Source organism: Nasonia vitripennis, assembly GCF_009193385.2.
Source record: "Nasonia vitripennis strain AsymCx chromosome 3 unlocalized genomic scaffold, Nvit_psr_1.1 chr3_random0005, whole genome shotgun sequence".
Taxonomy (NCBI): domain Eukaryota; kingdom Metazoa; phylum Arthropoda; class Insecta; order Hymenoptera; family Pteromalidae; genus Nasonia; species Nasonia vitripennis.
Window position 1 is genome coordinate 1,356,636 of NW_022279624.1, and position 24,206 is coordinate 1,380,841.

The window sequence follows — 24,206 nt, forward strand, 5'->3', positions numbered from 1 at the left end:
AGTTTTAAATTGTTTTAAAAATGTTTCTAAAATATTTTAAAATATACAACTTTTAAAATATTGTGTGCTACTAGGGACATTTAGGTAAATTGGAATCAGGCAGTTTATATCCGCGACTTGTTAAAATAGAATTGACATATTTCAGTGAGATATTTTCACCTATTTCTTTAGTTAACAATGGACTGTAAAAATATGCTTTATATTTTTCAAATCATTCTTTAACATTCACCGGATGATGGAATACTCATATTTTATAAACAAACAGGTTACACAGAGCTTTAGGAAATTCAAACTTGATTGCTTTATCTAAGCATTTGTCCCATTCTTTATCGGTGGTTATTTATTTTCTAGCTACAACTACTTCATGAAATGTTGCGTATATAAGACACCAAACAAACTGTTCACATCAGAATCTTACACAAACATATTTTTCTACACTGAAAGATACTACACAAAAATTTTCTACACGGATATTCTCTAAAAAATTACGGGTCAGGAAGTGTACATTAAAATAATATTTTATAGCACAGTGTGGCTAAAATCCGCTGTTAAGTCATGCCTATCTGTGACTAAAGTAGTCCTTTTTTGCACCGTGTTTATCACACTCGCTACGCTCGTGCGCTAACCTCACGGTACAAATAAGGATTACTTTAGTCGCGAATAGGCGAGACTTGCGGATTTTAGCAGTCTGCGCTATAAAATTTTATACGATACTCTTGACTTAAATAGTTCAGTTTTACACAGCGCTTAGCGCCCTCGCTACGCTCGGGTGCTAACTGCGCCGTTTAAAAAAGAACCATTTAAGTCACACGGATCGTAATATACTATTTGAAAATTGTAACCTTTTTTTAATAACCACTAGTCAGCTGATCTTATCTCACCTGCTGAACTTTAATGCTTGATGCTTGACATATATAAAACTAATTTCACTACATTCATTAGCGTATATTTATGCCCTGGTAGAAATGCTTACCAACGGTAAACTGTTGGCCAAAGTGACGGTTTTAGCAGGTTATTTTTTGCCAGGGTGAAGACCAAACTTATAGTTGCCAATATTTTACCTTGTAAAAGGTGTATTTCAAACCGATTTAATACCCGTTTAATGCGTTTAATTAAAGTTCAGAATTAGTACGACTTCTCGAGAGCCTTATTATCTTGCGTATCTTGTCTTTGAGGACCTGCTGCTGTTGCTATTGAACAACCTAGATCATCTGGGGCGTGAGGGTCTTGATGATGCTGGCGGACAGCAGCGGTAGGCTTGGATTTGTGTCCGGGAGTCATGGATATGCTAAGCTTGAGGTTGGTCGGACTTCCGACACTGCCGATCTATGGGGGCCTCGTCGGCTCCTCGTTGACGTCTATCACCTCCTCCTTGTCCTTGAACTTGATCAGACGTTCCGTCGCAAACTCGTTCTCGTGCTCTCGTTGTCTAACGCGCCGTTTTCGGCTTGATGGTCTTGAGCGCCAAGTGTCATTTGCTGGTTGTCGAAGCAGCTCTCCAGCAGTCGTCGTTGCGGCGTTCGCCAATTGTGGCGAACCCTACTGCACTAATGTGTGAGGGCTGACCGAAACCGCTGTAACGGAAGAAAAGGAAAACCTTGTTGTTCATCGTCGACTCATTCCGAAGAAACAAGGGTATAAGGTATTGGAGAGAGCAAATAGTTGCCATTGAGGAGGCTGAAGTACGAGTCGAACAATCATAGATGTGGAGGTTGGCATTACAGGGGACGGGGTCGTCGTCGAGCTCGAGCGATGAGCGCTCGTGAAGTTGAAGACGAGCTCATAATTTTCCGTGGATCGCGGTGTCGATCTCGCTCTTCTCTGTTGTGGCAGTCCTGCATGTCCTAAAGCGATTGGCCGATGTCCGGTTTTCGGGTCATAAGATGTTCGCTGATGTAGAGCACGCTGTGGTTTACCCTCTGGATTCACACGTCGTGTTTGTGATGATCCACGCGAGTGCTTGCGTCGAGTCTTGGCAGGTGTTCGGCGCCTAAATATTAGACACATTAATGTTGCCGAGAAGTACACTAGCGGTAGCGCGCAGGTTCTTTGATAAACGCACGATGATGCACAATCACGAACAATCCCGCACAATAGACAGATTCGCGAGAGTTTGTGCACACCACGCAGCTCCGAAACACCACTGTTTTAGGCTATGTTTATGTTTACACAAGGCCAGACCTACTCTGCTGCTGCGTGTGCCTCTGTCCTCTCAAACAAACACTGATGCACGTTTGTAAACGATACAAAAATAAATGTGGCTGTCTCGGAGACAGCCGATAGAAGTGAATACTGAATTAGGTGTGTTGTAGACTTCGTTTTTTTTTATATGGGTGAAATAATAAAAATATGTTTATCGTTATTCATACATTATTTTATTTCTTACAAACCATACTTATCTATGGTAGAATCACAGGTAATTCAATAAAAGAAACAATTGGTTTGTGGTAACTAAAGTATGATATAAATGTTTTAGAATCAATTTTATATAAAAATCTTGAAAATACTGCATCCAATGTTGTGCCATACGTAGTTGATTGTTGCGCATCATTATTCATGTCTAATTGAAATTTATCTTTGAGGAATGTAATTAATGGTTGTGCACTTTCGTCAGCAAAGTGAACATTAAAATCTCCTGCTAAAATCAGTGGCATTTCATGGTCATTTGTACCAAGTTCCCGTGATCCTACTTGAGTGTATACAAGTAGTGATCTATGGATAAATTGAATTATATCGGTAATGCTTTGATTGGGTGAAATATAAATCGCAGCAATGATACATATTTGATCGTCTTCTAAAACGCAGTGAGCAGAACATATTTCAGCTATTTCTGTTTACATACAACCGACGCTTGGACGCGGAATAGCATTATTTCAGTTTATGCTAGGTAGAGAAGCTAGCATTGTCCAGAGTATAGCGTGTAGTAGAGAAGTATAGTGTGTAGAGAACGCTGAGAGCGCCGAAAGCCAACGGAAAGATGCGGTAAGGAGAGCGCGGTGGAGGGGAGAGAGAGAGAGAGAGAGAGAGAGAGAGAGAGAGAGAGAGAGAGAGAGAGAGAGAGAGAGAGAGAAGGAGAGCGCGGTGAAGGGAGAGATGCGCGCAGTGCGTACGCCTTGCGCGGCGAAGAGAGCGCAGTGGAGAGGAGAGTGAGAGAGAGAGAGAGAGAGAGGGGGTTGCCCCTGCTTCCCCTCCTGCCGTTCGGTAACTGCGTGACGGTCGGTTTTTTCTCGATTCACTCTCCGGCGGTAAAAATGTGTACCTAGCGAGCCTATGAAGTATTCACTTCAAAAACTAGATAAAGATAACTAGACAACTTCTAATTTGAAAAATCTAGTCCTCTTTCCTCAGAATCTTTGTGTAGATAAGTAGATGCTTACTCCGTGCGTTCGGCTCTCTGCAACTGCGATTCGTTTTGTAATTAAGTTAAATAGCAAATTTAAAGTATAATAGGGTCGCACTGCTCCCCGACGGCACAGTGTATAAAAACTTATACTTGCCATCGGGGCGCTACTGCGCCCCTTGATACAAGTACTGCCTAGCTTGCAAATCGTTTACATTTAGTTCAAACCATGCAGTCTTGTGCAACTCTTCTTCTGATCCTTCCTTAAAGAATACAAACTGTTCATTTTTTAAATGTACAGATAATCAGTAAATTACGTGTGATAAAATGAACATTGTATATCGCAGTAGACGATACATTGCTTCTGGAGGGCTCACATATCTTGTATTTACCCTGGTAGTTAAAATGTATAAAACTGTTCACATTTTACATGGCTAAAAATTGCCGGTAACTACCCATTTTTAATGATATAGAAATATGCTTTGTATACGTATTGATAATTTAACAAATTTGAGTGGGATACAATAAATAATTGTCAGTATTTAGGCGTTACGTAAATAATGCTCTTAATTTCAGCAAATAACGCAGTCTGTGCACATCGTATAACAACGTTCGCGTGGCTCAAATGGCTAAGGCGCGTGTCATACGAATTTCGCCTCCTGGGAGGCGTGAGAGCGAGTTTCCGATCAGACTCAATTTTTCGGAAACAAGTTTTCGTATAGAAATCGTTATTTAATACCTCACTTCAACGGAAACTCCCACAAAGCGTGTTAATACCGAGCTTTTCATATCTAACCTCGAATTGCAATATCCCACGTGTAACTGGATTTCAGTTTTTTTCCTAACTATTATGGGAAGTTATTATTAAGCATACTCAATCTAAGAAAAAGCGTTACATTTTGTAACACAAACTGGCAAGTAAAACTACCAATTTTTTAGATTGAGACCCTAAGAACATGCTAGTTACTAGGATTCCGTTTCTACCAGGGTAAATATTGTTTTATTTCATCTTAGTTGAAATTTTCTTCTTCGCATTCATTTTCATTATTACCTTGACTCATTTTTATAAATGCGCAATTATGCCCTATATAACAATATTTAAATAAATATTTGACACATTGACTAGTTAAATATACTTCAACATTAATATGGCAATTAAATTTCAACAATAAATACGGATTATATGGAATTACAAATCGATTATCAGCTATATCCAGTATTATTAAAAGTAGTTTTCTCATTAAACTATTTCGGAAAATTTTTGATATATTTTTTTGGTTTGCTATCCATACATGGTGAATTTAAGTTATTTTCACCACAAGGGCCATGTATCATTGATTGCTTAACGATATTATGTAACCTTGGATATTTCATTTCATCAGGTATTTCTGCACTTATAACTTTATCAACATCATCTGCATTGTTCAGTTTACGATATTTATGAATGAAATCAAACAAGTGCATATGTACTCTTTTCTGTAACTTAATAAAATAAGTATATGCAATACATTTTTCAAAAATGTTTTTGTTGGGTATAAACGAGTGGATGAGTATCAAAAGAATCTTATTAGGAGAATAGAAACTAACAGTAAGGAAAATAACCCCCGCGAAATGTACAGAGGGATTAACGCCATCAGATAGGGTTTTAGAAGTAGAGCGCAATTGATGAAGGACGAAAACGGGGACCTCCTAACAAATGACAACGAATTACTGTCGCTGTGGAAAAATTATTTCGATAAATTATTAAACGTGCACGAAAATAGCGAAGAATTAGGGGACGAAATTCACACTGCTGAACTCCACGTGGAGGAACCGAGCTGCCAAGAAGTAGAGGCCGCGATTAAAAAACTAAAAAACAACAAAGCCGCGGGAAATTACTCTATACCAGCTGAGTTACTCAAATATGGGGGCGTCGAGCTCACTTTCAAAATCTATAAACTAGTATGTGCCATCTGGAAAAATGAAACAATACCCGAAAATTGCAAGGAATCTATCATTATACCGATTTTTAAAAAGGGGGATAAGACAGACTGCAATAACTATAGGGGTATCTCACTTTTAGCAACGTGCTACAAAGTTCTGTCAAACGTAATACAAGCTAGACTCACTCCATTCGCGGAAGATATAGTAGGAGATTATCAGTGCGGATTTCGGCGCAACAGATCAGTTGTTAGAGAAAAAGTGGGAATTTTGCGAAACCATACACCAACTATTTATAGATTTTAAAAAAGCGTACGACTCTATTAAGCGAAGCAAAATGTATCAAATTCTAGTACTTCTCGGTGTACCGAAAAAACTCGTGAGATTAATTCAAATATGTCTGAACGAAAGCACGGGAAAGGTCCGAGTAGGCGGTAATGTATCAGAACCCTTCATGATATGCGATGGTTTAAAACAAGGGGATGGGCTCTCTACGGTGCTGTTCAACTTAACGTTAGAGTATGCCGTTAGAAAAATGCAGGTTAGCCAGCTGGGCGCAACGCTTAATGGAACAATGCAGATACTAGGCTACGCAGATGATTTGAATATACTGGGGGATTGTAGGGAAACGGTAGCAAGAAACGCGGAAATCCTCATAAAAGTGGTGGAGTATACATGATTGTGGATAAGCTAGGCATCTGCAGAGGGGAGGAAGATCTCAGAGTTGGGAATTTTACTTTTGAAAAGGTTAGCGAATTCAGGTATCTGGGTACGATCATAAATGATAGAAACGAGATTAATGTCGAAATAAATAAGAGACTCCATTCGGGTAATGCTTGCTTCTACGCCGTGAGTAATTTACTTAAGTCGAGGCTATTGTCTAAAAACGTTAAAATAAGAATATACAGGACAATAATACTGCCGGTGGTTCTGTACGGGTGCGAAACGTGGGCTCTCACTAAGCAGGCGGACAACCGTTTTAGGGTATTTGAAAATAAAGTCTTGCGAAAAATATACGGACCGAAGAAAGATGAGGAAACCGGGGAATGGAGGAGACTACACAATGATGAGTTACACAATCTGTACGCGTCACCAAATATTAACAGAATAATAAAATCGCGCAGATTGGGATGGGCAGGGCACGTAGCGAGAATGGGAGACGACCGTATGGCAGCGCGTGTCATGAAGGGCAGGTCGATGGTAACGCGACCTCTAGGTAGATCTAGACGTAGATGGGAGGACAACGTAAAAGCGGATCTAGTAGAAATAGGACGGGTGGGTGTCGATCGGAGAGGTGCATCTTGGGTGGGGTTGACACAAAATAGGGCAGCGTGGAAGGCTTGCGTAGATGAGGCAATGAACTTTCGAGTTCCAAATGCCACGTAAAAAAAAAATAAATAAAAATAAACGAGTGGATGTCTGCTTGCTAGAGACAGCAGGTCCAACACAGAGCTACGCGGCTCAACGCTCCCCACTCTATGTCGCGAGACGGCCAGCGCCGACGTCGCTTACTTCGCTTTGTGCACTCGAGCGGTCAACACGCGTTTTAGCTTGTCTGTTCGATTACTTTTGTTATACCAATTATATTCTCATATAATAGCTTGACTACGTTTGTATCATCAATAGATGATTAGCTTGAGGCGTTATCAATAAATAGTGTTTTATTGTGAAATCCTGTGTACACATTATTTCTCTCCAAGCATGCATGGTCCTAGCACGATTGAGACTCAACAGCATTTTTTTTTAAATTTCATTTATAGCACAGTGTGGCTAAAACCCGCTGTTAAGTCACGCCTATCTGTAACTAAAGTAGTCCCTTTTTGCACCGAGTTTAGCTAACCTCACGGTGCAAATAAGGATTACTTTAGTCGCGAATAGGCGAGACTTGCGGATTTTAGCAGTCTGTGCTATAAAATTTTATAAGATACTCTTGACTTAAATAGTTCAGTTTTACTCGCTACGCTCGGGTGCTAACTGCGCCGTGTAAAAAAGAGCCATTTAAGTCACACGTATCGTAATGTACTATTATAGCACTGCGTGACCTAAGTAGTCCTTTATTGCACCGTGCTTTATCGTCTGAGCGTACCGAGTACGCTAACCTCACGGTGCCGTACAGGACTGCTTATATCATGGATAGTCGTGATATACCGGACTTAGGGCAGGCAGATTCTATAAAATAGTATACGATACTTGGAACCTAAGTTGGCATTTTATTACATGGCGCTGCGGTATCTAATTATGTACCGTGTAATAAAGTGCCATTTATTGTTAGGTCACACGTATCGTAATGTACTATTAATAATTCATTAACTTTTGCATTAAAAACTTTTGCCACTAAATCAGGTTTATCAATAGCTGATTAATTTTTTGTCAAATTTTGTTTAATTTCCTTCCATTTTGGGTTACATGTCATAGTAATGAAAAAATCTGGTTTATCATACTTTTGAAATATTGTCATTAAGTCTGAAAAGTTTTGTTGTAATGATCATGGACTTCCTGAAAATGTTGAAGGTAACATAACCATTTTTTAATTTTTACGTTGTCATCGTTACTTTTATTATTTAAGTGATCCATAACACCTTTGTATACATATGTGCTTAATTAGTGTTGATTTTTATTTAAAAAAAATAATCGTAAACCTTTAACTTTAACCTAAGTATTAACAATGTATTATCGAGTTAATTTTTATAAATTTAAGTAAGGAATAAAATCGTTTCTGATGCTGAATTTATGACAGTAAAATTGTAACATTGAAAAATTGTTTTTGTTATTTTTATTTTTCATATTGGGTATCCATCCAAAACCTCCATTAGGATACATAAGTGAATATGACATAGGATCTACATGTTTACTATTGTACGGTATATTATTAGGTGCTACTTCGTGCATCATTTTGTATGATTTAGCGTATATGTTTACTTGTCGAAAGAAATTATATAATTCCTTTAATAGCATTGAAGAACATGACATTGGTTTGTAATCGTGATTGCGAGGCGATTTTATTATCAATGATGTATAGTTGCCCAAATCTTCTGGCTTCGTTTTCGTCTGGATGTAAGGTATAAATATTGTGGTAAATTTGATCACTTATTTTAATAACTTGATGGCCTTTTCCGAAAAAAGCGTTAAATCTAGCTCCAACACTTGCGAAGGCAAGTGCATTTATATATTGTCTACTATTATTTAAAAAGTGTTAACTTTCGTCAGTATTTCCAGAAACTAATTCTTTTAAACGTTAAGGATAATCAGTTTTTAAATATTCAATAATTCAAAAATGTTCAAGTATAAAAATTAAATATCTCAAAACTGATGGGTTGGTCGTACAGACTTGAAAATTGATATGCAAACTTTTGGAGTGTATTGCATAAAGCTAGTACAGTTTCATGACTTGCAGCCAGCAGAAGGCGTGCATTGCTCTGAAAAGGTTGTTTCGGTGCAATCATTGGTGAAACAAGTCCTTTTTTTTCATCATGTTTTTAAACTCGCTACCCTGTTTGCTAACTCGCTATGCTGTTTTCTAATTTATTTCTATTCTTTATATAACAGTGCCACAACTGCCAAATGATGCTTTGCGGCAATTGTATGACGGAAGTAGATCTTCAGCGGACGAGGAATCACGTAGATCGCCGATGGTAGCTGAGCAGCCCCGTCGATGCCCGGCGGTGGCGGAACAGCCCCGACGATCCCCGGCGGCGGTGGAGCAGCCCCGAGGATCCCCGGCGGTAGCTGAGGAGCCCCATCGATCCTCGCAGCGATCCTCGACGGCTTCCCAGCCCCGTCGGAACCGCTCCAGATCAAGCTCGAGCAGCTTCAGCAGCTCCAGCAGTTCGAACAGTTCGAGCGGAACGTCATCGAGCTGCAAGTCATGCAGGAGTATCCGTGATCTTGGGGCGATTCCCAAGAGAAAGTTGAATGGTAAAAATCAATAATTTTTTCTTAAAGTAATAAAATAACATTGATTTATTGCAAAAATAATAATATTAATTCTTTTTTTACAGAAGACAATGGAGGGAATGCCCAGAAAAAAAGGCAACTGGCGAGATGTCTCCTAAACCAGGAACATCAAGAATGAACTCTGGTAAGAAAAATAATTTTTAAATCTTAAATTAAGTTTATTTTAATAAAGGCTATAGCCGGGTTACTATGGTGAAATGGCCCCCTTGGAAAATGTATATATGTTATATACCATTCGATGGGGGATAAAAAAAAACTCCCATAGCCAAATTTTTAGCTCTCTGCCTAGTGCGCATGCGCAGTAACGTCGATAAACGTGTTTTTTTGATTTTATTTTTTTCTGAAGTTCCTATAGGATAAAAATTTTTTTAAAAATTCACATTGGTGTATTTTTATGTCATGAATAACTGCAATTTTTTTGGGATTACATAACCTCAAATATCGGATCTAAAAAAATTATTAAAGTTTTCAATCGATATTTTGACCCCCTTGTTTTTGAGGTGCAACTTTTTAAGTAGACTTTTTTTGTGTACTTTTTCCCGTTCTTTACGATGGCACTAACGTTTTTTCCTTAAAAATGGTGGCACAACTCGATTTGAGCCAAAAACTGATTTTTTTGCCATTTTTTCACGTTTTTAGCTGGTTATGTTACAATTTAGTTACTAAAGTGACTCCTTTTGAGTAGTTTTGCATATCTTCCCATGAAAACATAATCAAATGAAATATTTTGTTCGCTCCAAGCCGTATTTTTTATATTATCTTACGTTTTCAATGATGGTCTTATCAGAATTTGAGGTAATAAAGGGTTTCTCTCTATATATAAAAAGAATATCGCCGCTGTCAGTGTCTGCTTTTCTCTTTAACCTAAAAATGCCCTCATTTGAGTGATTTAACGCCGAAAAAGGCCATTTTTGGTACCATGTAACCCAAAACTAACCTAAAAATGTCATAATGCAAGGGTTTTCACGCAAAAAAGCCTGTTTTTAGCTAAACATAGCCTTGAAATCGATCGTTTGAGGGTACTTTTGGCGTCTTGTGGTCTTAAAAAGGCCATATTTGGCTTATCTGCCTCTACTTAATTGATTATTCAAAATCTATTGACAGTAATAATTATCAGGTAAAAAGGAATTGAAGTTAAGTATGTTCAATTCGTACAAAGTATAATTTATTATCTTCATAGGCTATTTAAAATAAATTATGGAACGTATACAAGTAGCTTTTTAAAAATAACGAATGTTCACAATAGAAAAAATGATTCACTCATCATTGTCACTATCTTCATCAATACACACTTCAATTTGATCATTAAGAAACATTTTAGACAGAATTTCAGCTGGTCGTATGATTTTTGATAAATATCTTCCATGTGAAAGATAATAGATTATGGCAGCAATATGCGCACAACATCCTATAGTACGGTTACCGTTAGCACAATCACAACAGTGTCTTAAGATGCTAGAATAACCAATACCATTTGGTTTATACTCAACGAAACATTTGTATTGTTTTCTGTTAATATGCCTGGATTGAACTTCAAGTTTGAAAATATTGTTAGTCTCTTTTGAATATCCAATCTTCAAATTATTATCTGCGTCAAGCATTTCCGCTAAGTAAGATATTGTCTGTTTAAGCTGATATGTTCCTGTAAACAGAATTTTCAAATCTTTTATTGTTAATTCAGGAAAGTCTGGTAAATCATCCGAAGTTATTATTTTAAATGGTAGTTTCCGACGACTCCATCTTTTGTCTGCTACTAAAACTGCTAATGTATTTTCAACATTTTTTCTAGATTGCATAGCACTAAATATTTCATCTTGCATGTCTTCATCAGAATCTAGGCGTTTGCCAAACAAGTTATTTAAGTAGCAAGAAATTTTACAATAAGATCCAGTATTTTTCACCATTTTATTATCAAGTTTGTGATCTAATAACCTATATTTTTTCTTTTGAACTCCGTGCACTGCTTCAACAACCCATCGCAGTTTTGTCGTGAATCTTGTTTCATTTGATTCTTGCGTAGAAAGTTGAGATTTTGAACCTTTGAGTGCAGGCATCAAAACAATATAACCCATATTTTCTAATTTTTGTTTAATGTCCCTGAAACCTCTATTCAGTATAAAAATGTCCCCTTGGCGAAGAAGTTTCTGTAAAATATTCTGCTTCTCTTCCAATATTTCAATCAGTATTGTAGCATCATTTTTATTTGCAAGATATGGACCTAACTGGTCAACAACATAACCATTAGTAGTACATATAGTAAATGGTTTAGTCAGAGGAACTTTTTTTTGGCCTGAATAAGATTTTCTTTGGTACTCGTTATTAGAGCTTTTTTCATGCCTTATATAAGTACCATCAGCAATCAAAATAAGTTGTTTACCAGGATGTAATTTCTTTGCCATATTAGAAGTTTGATTTTCAATCAATTCATTTCTATCTACATTTTCTAATCCAAAGTGTTTTGGTAGTAAATCTTTTTCGAAAGATAATAATACTGATTGACAAAAACGAGATACTTGTTGTTCGCTTTCAATGTTTCATTTTGAATAAAAATACGACAATGGCTTGTGTCGCTGTCCTTACACAGGAATTCTTCAGAGAAGTGAGTTGATCTTTAAGATAATTAATATTTTCCCACGTTAATCCCGTAAAAACTTTCAATTTTTTTTCAGGCATGGAAAATTCAGCTACTGTATCTAATAAAGTTTCGTCTGCTTTCATTGATAATTGACTCAAAAATTGTAGTAATTCATCAATATATACCGTACTTGTAGTGGAAAAAATATTAATTTTATTTAGTTCATCTTCATAAAATCTTTTTTTAATTAAATGTGTGCAACAGCATCTATTGCCATGTGGAATAAAAACATTCATTTTACTATAAACTTGAATTCGGGCCTCTAAAGGAACTAATATATTATTAGTCTGTTTTTGGTACCCACAAACAAAGCAATATTTATGTGCCGCAATCGTCCTTTGAATAAGTAATTCCGTGGTTGCTCGTACTTTTTGTTCCTTTATTGTGTATACAGATGATTGTGTACTTTCCTGAGATGATGAAGTGACAGTTAGCTGAGAAAATGATTCAGAAACATTTGAATCTTGAGACGAAGCTGCTGGAACATTAACCTTTTTAGGTTTAGAGCTTGATATGTATTTGGCTAATCGCTTTCTACATGAATCACAAATTACATCATGGATGTAAATATCTTTATTTGATAATTGTTTAGCATATTCGATTTCAACTTCAGATTCGATTTCCTTTTCTCGACCAATTGATTTTCTAATATAAATATTACACATGGCACATCTTCGATCATCGCGTTTCCTGATGTTATCTGACTCTTCATTACTATTAGATGCCATATTTATTTAACCATTAGACAAGAAGATCACTTCTGAAATAATAAAATATAAATATTTTACAATACATTTAAAAATGCTGTTAGTTAGTTTTTAAAAATCTAAAAAAATTGTTTGCCTTTTTTTAAATTAAAAACTAGAATGAATAATAAATATTACAAAAATATTATAATCTAAGTTCTTGTATAATCCAGTTTTCTCAGTAGCTTTACATGAAAAGTAAAAAAATAATATTGCCTAGTAAAAGTGAAATAAGTTGTATTTCATTTATAAGTTTTTTAAGCAAATAATTTTTTTTTGTCATAAAAACTGTATTGAAGTGCTTGCACCTAGTGATTTTATAAAATCAACAAACTTATGAAATTATTATATTCAATTTGTTTTTTTGTAAAAATATGTTCTTGTATCTAGACATGAATAATAGTGTATTTTAAAATAAATAAATAATGTTGTTTTTAATGATGTTTCATATACGTATGTGTTTAAAGCATAGGTTAGCTTGTGTTTACTTTATTCATTTTACATTTTTTTAACTTAAAAGTTAATTGACAATTAATAAGTTCGCATCCTATTAGTTCTATTTTTCATTTTTATTATTTCTCATGTATTGTTTTTATGTAAAACCAAATATTTTTTCTCATCTCATAATAATTAACTATAGTAAAAATCACATCATATATAGTCATATGCAGATATTTATGTGCATTTTTTATTAATTTGACAGTATTTTATACATAAACAAATTAATTATTGTTCAAGACTTTCTATATTTTATCAATTTAATCATACTTGTATAATTAATATACCGCATTACATCAAAACATGCAACTCATCAATCGTCAAATCCGTTTCTAGCAAAAGTTTATTGTCATATTTTATTCAAATGTTTTTCCTTCTTAATTTTATTTAGTTAATAGTTTCAACAACTTTATGTTTAACTAATTTCTCATTTTACTTTATGTGATTAGCCTAAATTGGTTAAGTTAAATAGATAAAGACTCGTTCCCCTTACATGCATTGTACGTATATCTATATCTATAGGATTGAAAATTCATTTTTATTAATTACTTTTTTGTTAGCTTATTGATTTAAAATCTGATTGCTATTTTTGTTTTAGGATAAGATCGGATCTTTATGCGAGTACTAAAACAGTTTATAATTTAATGTTGGTTTAAACTTTTGATTTTATGCAAGAATTTAATAACGTACACAACATGTTTTTCTTATTTAGCGTATAAAAAGGTCTAATAATTATCTGTTATTATTATTACATTATTATATTATTATATTATATTATTATATTATTATATCATATTATTATATTATTATATCATATTATTATATTATTATATCATATTATTATATTATTATATCATATTATTATATTACTATATTATCTGTCATTATTTTTGATACAATTACTCTTAATACTACAGAATTTATAATAAAAATTTTATTTTTCTACCCATTAATAAGTCTTACTCTGCATATACCGGTAAAATACAAGTGTATTTATTATAAATACATGGGAGATTTTTTATTTATCAGTAGGTTGGTTACAGTATTTTTTTCAAAACTCAAAGTGTCGGCATAAAAATAACATTTTAGATATTAATAATAGGTTTTGATTTTAAAGAAGTTATTTAACAAAATATTAATTTATTGTGTAATATGTATTAGAAATACATATAACCCTAATATCAAAGCATATAATCTGTGATGTCAAAACTTTTGAAAAACTTTGTTAAATCTTCATTTTTTTAAAAGATATGTAAAATATATAGTACTCACTTTAAATATACAAGATTGTTAGTTTTGAAGTAAACAGCAGAAAGATTTAAAGTAGCCGCGTCAGCCTTCGGTTCCAACTAACTCCAATGTATTTGAAAATAAATACTTAACTACTTTATTATTTTTTCTAGTATTGCTATCAATTATCAGTCAAAAGCCGAAATAGTAAAAAGAAAAATCGAAACAATTTTTATTTGCTAGATTTTAATTTACTTTAAAAGTTATAAACTTATACTAACAGCGTTTTCACCATTCACTTGTATTAGTATATTATGGAGAAAGTACAATTGAGTCCGTCGTCCCGTACCGACCTCGGGACATACCGTCTGAAATAAGCTGTTTTTACGGGATTGGCTAATTCTGTACCGTCGATTGGGTTATCGAACAGAATTAGCCAATAATATAAAAGTGACTTATTTCAGACGGTATGTCCCGGGGTCGGTACGGGACGGGACGGGACGTATTGTACTTTCTCCCTTATATAGACAATTGTAAGAAAAAAAAAATTAGTTTTGAAAAAAACAATGTTGGTCATTGGTTTGCGCATCGTTTAATTAATTAAGAAATCAAAATACTTTATTTGTTTATGCTCCTGATAATTCTTAATTTTATGATTGACCATTCACTACGCAGATCGTCTGCATTGCAGCCGCCGCGTCAACCGCGCGGCCAAGCATAACCTTTTATTATAAATAAAAATAAACAATAAACAAAAAAGTGCGACAGAGACAATACTTTCGACCAATCACAGAACGTTTAAAAAGAACATAACATTAGCCATCAGTTTTATAATAAGGTGATATCACAATTCTGATAAGACCATCATTGAAAACGTAAGATAATATAAAAAATACGGCTTGGAGCGAACAAAATATTTCATTTGATTATGTTTTCATGGGAAGATATGCAAAACTACTCAAAAGGAGTCACTTTAGTAACTAAATTGTAACATAACCAGCTAAAAACGTGAAAAAATGGCAAAAAAATCAGTTTTTGGCTCAAATCGAGTTGTGCCACCATTTTTAAGGAAAAAACGTTAGTGCCATCGTAAAGAACGGGAAAAAGTACACAAAAAAAGTCTACTTAAAAAGGTGCACCTCAAAAACAAGGGGGTCAAAATATCGATTGAAAACTTTAATAATTTTTTTAGATCCGATATTTGAGGTTATGTAATCCCAAAAAAATTGCAGTTATTCATGACATAAAAATACACCAATGTGAATTTTTAAAAAAATTTTTATCCTATAGGGACTTCAGAAAAAAATAAAATCAAAAAAACACGTTTATCGACGTTACTGCGCATGCGCACTAGGCAGAGAGCTAAAAATTTGGCTATGGGAGTTTTTTTTTATCCCCCATCGAATGGTATATAACATATATACATTTTCCAAGGGGGCCATTTCACCATAGTAACCCGGCTATAGCCTTTCTTTCAATTTCTTAATTTATATCTTTTTGCTTTAATTTTCAGAAGCTGCGAGATCTGAGCCAAGACGCGGCAAGTTGCAGTTAAAGAGGAGAAGCAGCACTCAACAACAACCGCAACAACAACAGCAACAACAACAACAGCAGCAGCCGCCTAATCAGCAGCCGCCTAGTCAACAGCTGCCGTCTAATCATCAGCAGACGCCTAATCAACAGCAGCCGCCTAATCATCGTAATCTACCAAGGATTATAGACAATGAGGTATTGATAGATCGTGTGAAAATTGTAAAAAAAAAATAAAATGTAAAAAGTGATTAATTTTTGTAATTTAATGTAAAAATGTAATGTAATTTTACTATTTAATGATAATAAATAAATAAATGAACAAAATGTAATTTTTTACTATTCAATGATAATAAATAAATAAATTAACAAAATTAAGTGAAAATAAAAACAAAGGTGAGTAGATTTATTGGAACGCCTTTCCCATATCATCGGTCCCTACGGAAACTATCACAACTCAGATTTCCGACGAAGACTAGCACAACTTGAATTTTTGCTCTTATTTTTTTTAGTATAGTCATTTTTTGTAGTAAAAAGGCAAAAAATTCAAGTTGTGCTAGTCTTCGTTGGAAATCTGAGTTGTACTACTTTTTCGTAGGGACCGATGATATAATCTTAAGAATTTTCATATATTTTTTATTAAATAAATAATTTTTTACTATTTAATGTTAATAATTTAATAAACAAGAAATTGTGTGTAAATAAAATATGACTAGATTTATTTGAACGCCTTTCCCATGTAATCTTAAGAATTTTTCACATATTTTTTAAAAATCTTTTTTATTCAATAAAATTTTTTAGTACAAGTACATTTTATAAAATTATCGATTTCGTCTTGACCAAATTTTCCAGCGAAAAAATTTAGTAGCCAAGCTCTTATTGAAAGGGCGTTATAGACGTCGCATGCAGGTTTTCTTCTGTTAGAAAGATGATGGTGGAAGCAAAAGTAATGTTCATTACTTTTGATGTTCTCGAGTGGTGGACATCCGAGATCTTCTACATTTGAAATTATACTGTAAAAGAAGATAAATTTAAGTATAAAAAATAGTATGAGAAAGTATGTGAATATAAATACTTACATATTTGACAAATAATTCTTTAACCACTGTGCTTTCTGTTCTCCCTTAACATATAGCTTTTGTACACCTTGCGTGCAGATTTCTAAAACACGCTTAAGTCGATGGTATGGAATATCACCAGAATTCCATTCGATTCCATGGTAACTTCTTTCTAGCTAGTGCATCATACATTTTTCTTCCTTGGTTAGTTCTTCCCACGGCATTGGCGACTTGAAGAGGTAAGCAGTCGGTAAAGCAGTTTTTTTCAAGTTGAGAAAGCTGATTTCCTTAAATATTAAAGTATCCACAGCTATTCTTTGAAAACCTTGAATGTCGCAAATATAAACGTTTTCTTCTGGATATTGCAGAATGTTATTTTTAAACATCGTTTCGTATACACACTCTGTAGTCATCTTGAAGAGTCAGTTCAGTAAGAAGTATGTATTGAAAATGCACACATCAATTCTCTCACCTTGGATATATAAGAAGAAACTCCGCCTTATACACTTTTCAATTGAATGCTAAAAAAAAAGCACAGACCTGATTGGATGGACTTAAAAGACGACTTCTCAAAAAAAAAAAAAAAAAATAGGAAATTCATCCCTTCCCAAGAAAATTCATTCCCTTCCCAAGAAAATTCATTCCCTTCCCAAGAAAATTCATCCCTTCCCCTCGACATATCTTGCTCCTCCGCTTTTCTATTTGGAAGATGATGCTTTTCATTGGACCAAACATAGAAAATCTATCCCTTCCCAGTCACTAAATGTGCCCCCTCTTCTTTCATGGTCTTGCCTATATAAAGGGAAAATTTTACTTTGAGGAGCAGTCCTTTTTGTATACGAGTCTGTGCATTTCTAGTTTGTGAGTGTTTAGTTTAAGTAAGAAGTAAATATGGCTTCAATTCAATTTTTCGAACGTCTTATCAATTTAGTGCGTGATACTTTACGGAATATACACGAAATGAGCAATCAAGATATTCATTATTGGCTAGAAATGTGTACTTTCACAATACGGGAATTGAATGAAAAAATTGAGAAATGTAACCTTGCAAGAGGAGAAAAGCAGAAATATCAAATTTGTATGACACGTCTTTCATGTGTGCAAGTTCAACTCGAACAACATCTTCAGCAAGGAAGCGGTCTACAATAGGAAGAAACTGAAGCTAGAGTTGAATGACGAGATGTAGAATCGGCTTTTCAAAATCGAATTAGAACAGGTGTAGTTGTAAACATAAAGCATGTAGACATTCTAAGTTTTTTTAACGATGCGCAAAAGCTCTTCAAGGTTAAAGTGGCAGATTGCTTGAAGGAATATAACGCTGTAAAAATAAATTCTGACTTTATCGCAGAATTTTCTATGCAGAAAAATGGTGAGGAAACGACTGACATTAAATATTTTACAAGTGAAAGTGTTACAGCATTCATGTCAACGAATTTGGAAGAATGGTTTAAGGATCATATCAAAGAACCTATTCTCACTCAGCTTGAAGAATTTCAGGAGAAAGATTCTGGCTGGACCTTAACGAGTATTATCAGTTTGTGTATCAATATGAAAAAATATTCTCCAATCAAGGGGAGTTCCTTCATTCCACTTCCAAAGTTTATAGAAAAGAAAAAGGCATGTGTTAATATTCGTAACAATGATAATCGGTGTTTCAAGTATGCTATACTTTCAGCATTGCATCCTAGTGAAACTAATCCCAATAGAGTTAATCAATATCATCTGTATGAAAACGAGCTAAACTTTGGTGATATAGAATTTCCAGTCAAACTTAAAAATGTTCCAAAATTCGAAAAATTAAATGATATTTCAGTAAATGTATGCATGTTAAAAAAGTATAATGCAAAGTTTGAAGTATCGCCATGCCATATTACAAAAGAAAAGAAAGAAAAACATGTTAATCTACTCCTCATTCAAGATTTTTACATAGATGAAAATGAAGAAAATAATCATGATGTTGGCGGAAGCTTGCCTAAATACCACTACGTTTGGATTAAGTATCTGTCTCGACTTTTAAGCTCTCAATTAAGCAAATCTCATGTAAAATCATACCACTGCGAAAGGTGTTTACAAATTTTTTACTGTGAAGAAAGGCACACTTTTACACGACTCCAGGTCTCACATTTTCAGCAGCTCTAAAAATGACAAAAGTGGAATTGGAGCTTCTTCCAGATATAGATATGCTGATGTTTATTGAAGCAGGTATTCGAGGAGGAATAAGTCAATGTTGCAATCGGTATGCTAAGGCGAACAATCCGTACATGGGACCATCATACGATAAGAATCAGAAAACGAAGACACTCTTATATTTTGATATTAATAATCTTTATGGATGGGCCATGGTGCAGTATTTACCAGTAGGAAAATTCAAATGGATTGAATATGAAACGAATTCAAATTTTTTCAATGCACCACCAGACTCTTATACAGGCTACTTTGCTGAAGTAGATTTAGAGTATCCTGAAGAAATACATGATGATCATCAAGATTTGCCTTTTTGTGCAGAGCATTGTACACCCCCTGGCTCAAAGCAAAAGAAACTGTTGACTACTTTGAACGATAAGAAAAGGTATGCCATTCATTATCTTGCGTTAAAACAGGTATTAGATAATGGACTTCGACTTAAAAAAGTGCATAGGATTCTGAGTTTTGAGCAGAAGCCTTGGCTCAAACCATATGTTGAATTTAATACAGAGAAGAGAAAGCAGGCCAAGAATGAGTTTGAGAAGCTTTTCTACAAGTTATTAATTAATGCAGTATATGGTAAGTGCATCGAGCGAGAACGATCTCGCGTTGATGTGCGATTAGTGAATAAATTCACTGGTCTATATGGAGCAGAAACACGTATTGCTCAACCAAATTTTCATAGTTGTGCTATCTTTGATGAAAATTTGGTTGCTATACAGCTAAAGAGAACGAGTATTACAATTAAAAAACCAATATACGTTGGTCTCAGCATTCTCGATTTGTCTAAAACATTGTTATACGATTTTCATTATTCATATATGAAGCGTCGACTTGGGGACAAATGTAAACTCCTTTACACCGACACAGATAGTCTACTATATGAAGTCGTTGACGTGGATATGTATAAAATAATGAAAGAAGACTTGCACAAATTTGATACTTCTGATTACAAAGAGAACAATCAATTTGGAATCCCGCGTGTCAATAAAAAAGTGCCTGGATTAATGAAAGATGAGTGCTGTGGCAAGATTATGACGGAATTTATTGGTTTACGTAGCAAAATGTATAGTATTTTGATAGATGGATCTGAGACTGTGAAGAAAGCCAAAGGCATAAAATCGAGTTTTGTGAAGAAAACAATCACGTTCGAAGATTATCGAAAATGTCTTGAAGAACAAATTATTGTTAAACGTGAGCAGTGCAACATTCGCTCTAAATTGCATGTAGTGCATACTGAAAAACAGAATAAAATAGCACTAAGTCCGCATGATGATAAAAGATACTTATTACCTCATAGCACAGACACTTTGCCTTGGGGTCATTACCGAATTATTGAGGAACAGATGGCGCAGGCTGTAATTCAAATGGAGGGGGATGAAAAAATGGCTGATACAATAGAAGAAAGAGTGGGGGAGATGGAAATGGAGAAAGGGTATGAAGCGACCAATACTGAAGAAGAAAGCGAGAGAGCAATGGAGAGGGGGAACGAAGTGACCAGTGAAAACAGTGCAGCACGAGTGGGAATGACCTTATGACGATACAGGCGAACAAATCATTATCGAATACGATGTTTGTGAGGAGTATATGCACGAATGGAATCCATCGATGGAGGGGGCATCTTCCGATAGAAGGGATATTCTACAAGAGGCGATGGAAGGGCAGACATCATGGTGGGGAATGGGCTATATCAACCGACGCAGCACGGTGAAGAGCCCATTCGAGCAGTCGAGCTTGAAAATTACCTGCCTTTGGAGAAGAAACCAAGACTCACTTAACATTTCCAAGTAAGTTCATAGCTGATTCTCACTATTTTTCATCTCAAAGAAAGTATTTTCTCTAACACAAATTCTTATATTTTTACTTTTCAGAATAGATCTATCTGCACTTAACAAAATTGCTCAACGGGAGTTCTTGCCCAAGAAGAAAGCCATGGACTTAGAAAAAGATCATGCATACATGGTGACTGCGCACAAAGAAGTAAAGACGAGATTCGGCACGAAGATCGTGGCCGAGATCGATGACAGCTTTCAAATATTTCTGCCAGAAAAGATCTCATCAGCAATGTTGAAAGATCAAGAACTTTTCAATAATCTCTGTAATACAGCAAATAAACTTAGTTTATTTATAACATATCAGGGTGGAACTTCTTTTAAGTTCACCACATGCTAAAATAATGAAATACAAAGACTGATAATTGTCAAATACTATTTATTTATTTGTTCAAACTTGTGTGCAATTTACATGAATAAATACATTATTAAATATAATAACAATTGCTTTCTTATTTATTTGAACCTTGAATAATTCATACAATCTCATTTTTATCTATCCAACTATTATGCTTGTCACTAAATCCTAACCATTTAATATATACGCGTTTACTACTTTTCTTTAAAACTTTTTCTACTAAATAAATTTCCGGATACATAGTTTTATGAATTTCCGTTTCATAAAAGCCGCCAGAGACGGGTTTATCATAATAATCTTTGAGATGGGAGTCTCTTTGAGTGAAGTTACTGGATCTGTTTTTACAACTTGCGTTATTGTGAAAATTTCCGTTGACCAGTTTGGCGTGTAACCATTTTCAAAAACATTTTTTATCCTACTTATTCGTACTTTATCTCCTACTTTAAATTTCGGTTTTTTCACTGGCGACTTTTCATTTGGAAAACGTCTCTTGACTTCTCGCTCATTTGCCAGTGTAACATTTTCAGGCTCGATTCCTGTTGTCCGATGTTTTCTCGAATTGTATGCTTTGAGCAAGTTAGGTAGAATATCCAACCATTTATAGCTTCCTTGTTTGCTGAATTCTGTCCACATTGCATTTTTTAACGTTCTATTGAATCGTTCGCATATACTTGCATGAAGATTACTATGTGAAGAGTATAAGTGTATATTGTGCTTCTTCATAGGTTTTTGAAAAATTGAATTGTAAAATTCTTTTCCTTGGTCAGTTTGTAGATTCTTCGGTACTCGTCCTTCTTTTAGTATTAACTTCATAGCTGTAGTAACATCATTACCACTCTTTGACTTGACTGGCACGGCCCATGCATACTTTGAAAATATATCTATGACAGTGAGTAAGTAATGAAAACCTTTGTTTTCTTTAGAATATGGTATCATTTCTACAAGATCAGCTTGCCATGTCTCGTCTATTCCACGTATGTCATATTTTGTTCTCTTGTATCGCCGACGTGCTGGCTTGTGCAGCTCTTCAGCTACTCTATGACGTTCCATCTTCCTTTACAGTAGATGAAAATCCATCTGGAAATTCGTCTATACGAACTTTTAATTGTTTATTCAATTCTTCAATGATATAATCAACACCAGAGTAATTGCGAAGAGTTGTACTATAAAGATAACGCAAATTTGCATTCACTTCTAATTGATGTTTTTCAACTTGCTGCTTGTATTCTTCTATAACTTCACCAATTTCAGCAATTTTAGCAGCTATATAATTTATTTCAGTTTGTAGAATAACTTTCAGTGAATGCAATGTGATTGCATCGTTTGGATGATTGGGCGGTCCTAAGTTGCAAAGTCGCTTGTTTTCTAAATCAAAATCACCGTCCAGTGTAAAATTGAAACCAATGCCTGGAGGACCACGACTCACTTGCGAGCCCTCAAGTTTTCTTCCAAACGCATCGAGACACATGGTAGTACTGATGCAAAGAAGAAAGTTGCGTATCAATATATATGCCCAGCTTCACGTAATTCCTCAATAATCGACTAGATTTCATTGTCGTGATTATTATTTCCAGCTGATCGTTTGGCAATCAATAGTCGAAGTCTCTCAGTAAGCTCGGTTGGATCATCCCAGTAGACGAGATCAATGGAAGAATTTTTCTTAGCTATTTTATATTTAGGTATGAGTCCTCCTCCGCTGCTACTGTTCTTTTTACGTGGAGTGCTGCGGAACATTGGTGCTAAAATATTCTTATATTTATTACTTCTCGACATTCGTATAGATTCATCTTTGCTGAATTTTTTCCGATGAGCATTTGTTGCTTCCAGAATCTTGCGATAATTTGCACGATCTGATGAGCTCAGAAGAAGATCATCCGGATATTTTTTAAATAGCAATTCCATCAGTCCACTCGTTTTAGGATAACTTTCATTTCTGACTTTGACATATTTATCATCAAATTCAATTTCTGGATCACCAATCATATACACTTCATCAACCTTTCGCACTCCGTATATATTATCAATCGTTCTACGGCTTTTATCTAGCAATGATAAAAAGTCTTCAGCTGATTCATTTTTTCCACTCGCGGATCTAAATGTAGAATTGGTTATTGTGTCATAAACATCATCATCATCATCATCATAATCATAAACAGTATAATCCAATAACTTGATTTATTGTTCTTATTTTGATCGTTGAGCAAACTCGATCGATCGATTCTCATTCGTTTTTTAATTTTTTTACTGTTGTTTTGATCCAAAATGTGATTGGATGGTTGCTGTAGTGGGCTTTCACTTTTCATCTCAACAAGTTTCTCAAGTGGTGTGATGACTGGTTTTAGAGTATCGCCGATGACTTTTTCAATATCATCTTTCTCCTGTTTTAATAAAGTGTATTTTTTTTAATAGCCTCGCGAGCTCGCAAGAGCTCACTAAGAACATTCTTCTCTTTCGTGAAGTCTGACATGCTGACGTGGCGATGTCTACAACTGAACTATAAGTTTGAGACTCATAATTTCTTTTTTATTGCAAAACAGTCAAATCCTTTTCTGTATCTACCCTCATTCATCGGCCTATCTTTGTCAATAACGATGAATCCATATCTATCATTCTTCCAACATTCAGAACAAAGATTCCGAAATTCGTTGAAAGTTAAATCGGTGTTCACATGATCTTCATAGATATGTTTAAGATTTACATCATCTTGTCGATAAATTACTAATAAATTGACATTATCCCTAATCAAATGTTTTCCTATATGAGCATAAGATTGACATAGATAGAAACTATCTACACTCTTATGTCTCCCCATACAGAAGAATGCTCTGACGTTATCCTGCTTCTGACATGCCACATCATCAAAAATCATTATTGAATTTGGAAGGGCTTCATCTGGAGATACTACAGATTCATGCTCACTG

General features: G+C 34.8%; 2 protein-coding genes across 14 annotated transcripts in view; one reads left to right on the forward strand and one right to left on the reverse strand.

Moving 5' to 3' along the window:
* LOC116416681 (activating signal cointegrator 1 complex subunit 2 homolog) overlaps positions 1-16,151 on the forward strand; it is a 29,157-nt gene extending 13,006 nt beyond the window's left edge. The window contains exons 2-4 of one of the 4 annotated variants that reach the window (XM_031925857.1): positions 8,807-9,175; positions 9,259-9,338; positions 15,840-16,151. In XM_031925857.1, the coding sequence (XP_031781717.1) occupies positions 9,302-9,338; positions 15,840-16,090 (288 nt within the window). In that variant the 5' untranslated portion in view covers positions 8,807-9,175; positions 9,259-9,301 and the 3' untranslated portion in view covers positions 16,091-16,151. Of the gene's footprint in view, positions 1-8,806; positions 9,176-9,258; positions 9,339-15,836 lie in introns of all 4 variants that reach the window. The other 3 variants (XM_031925856.1, XM_031925855.1, XM_031925854.1) reach the window with 3 other exon arrangements.
* The window catches only part of LOC107981434, a 262,240-nt gene that overhangs the window by 214,678 nt on the left and 23,356 nt on the right, over positions 1-24,206 (reverse strand). The window lies entirely within an intron of this gene.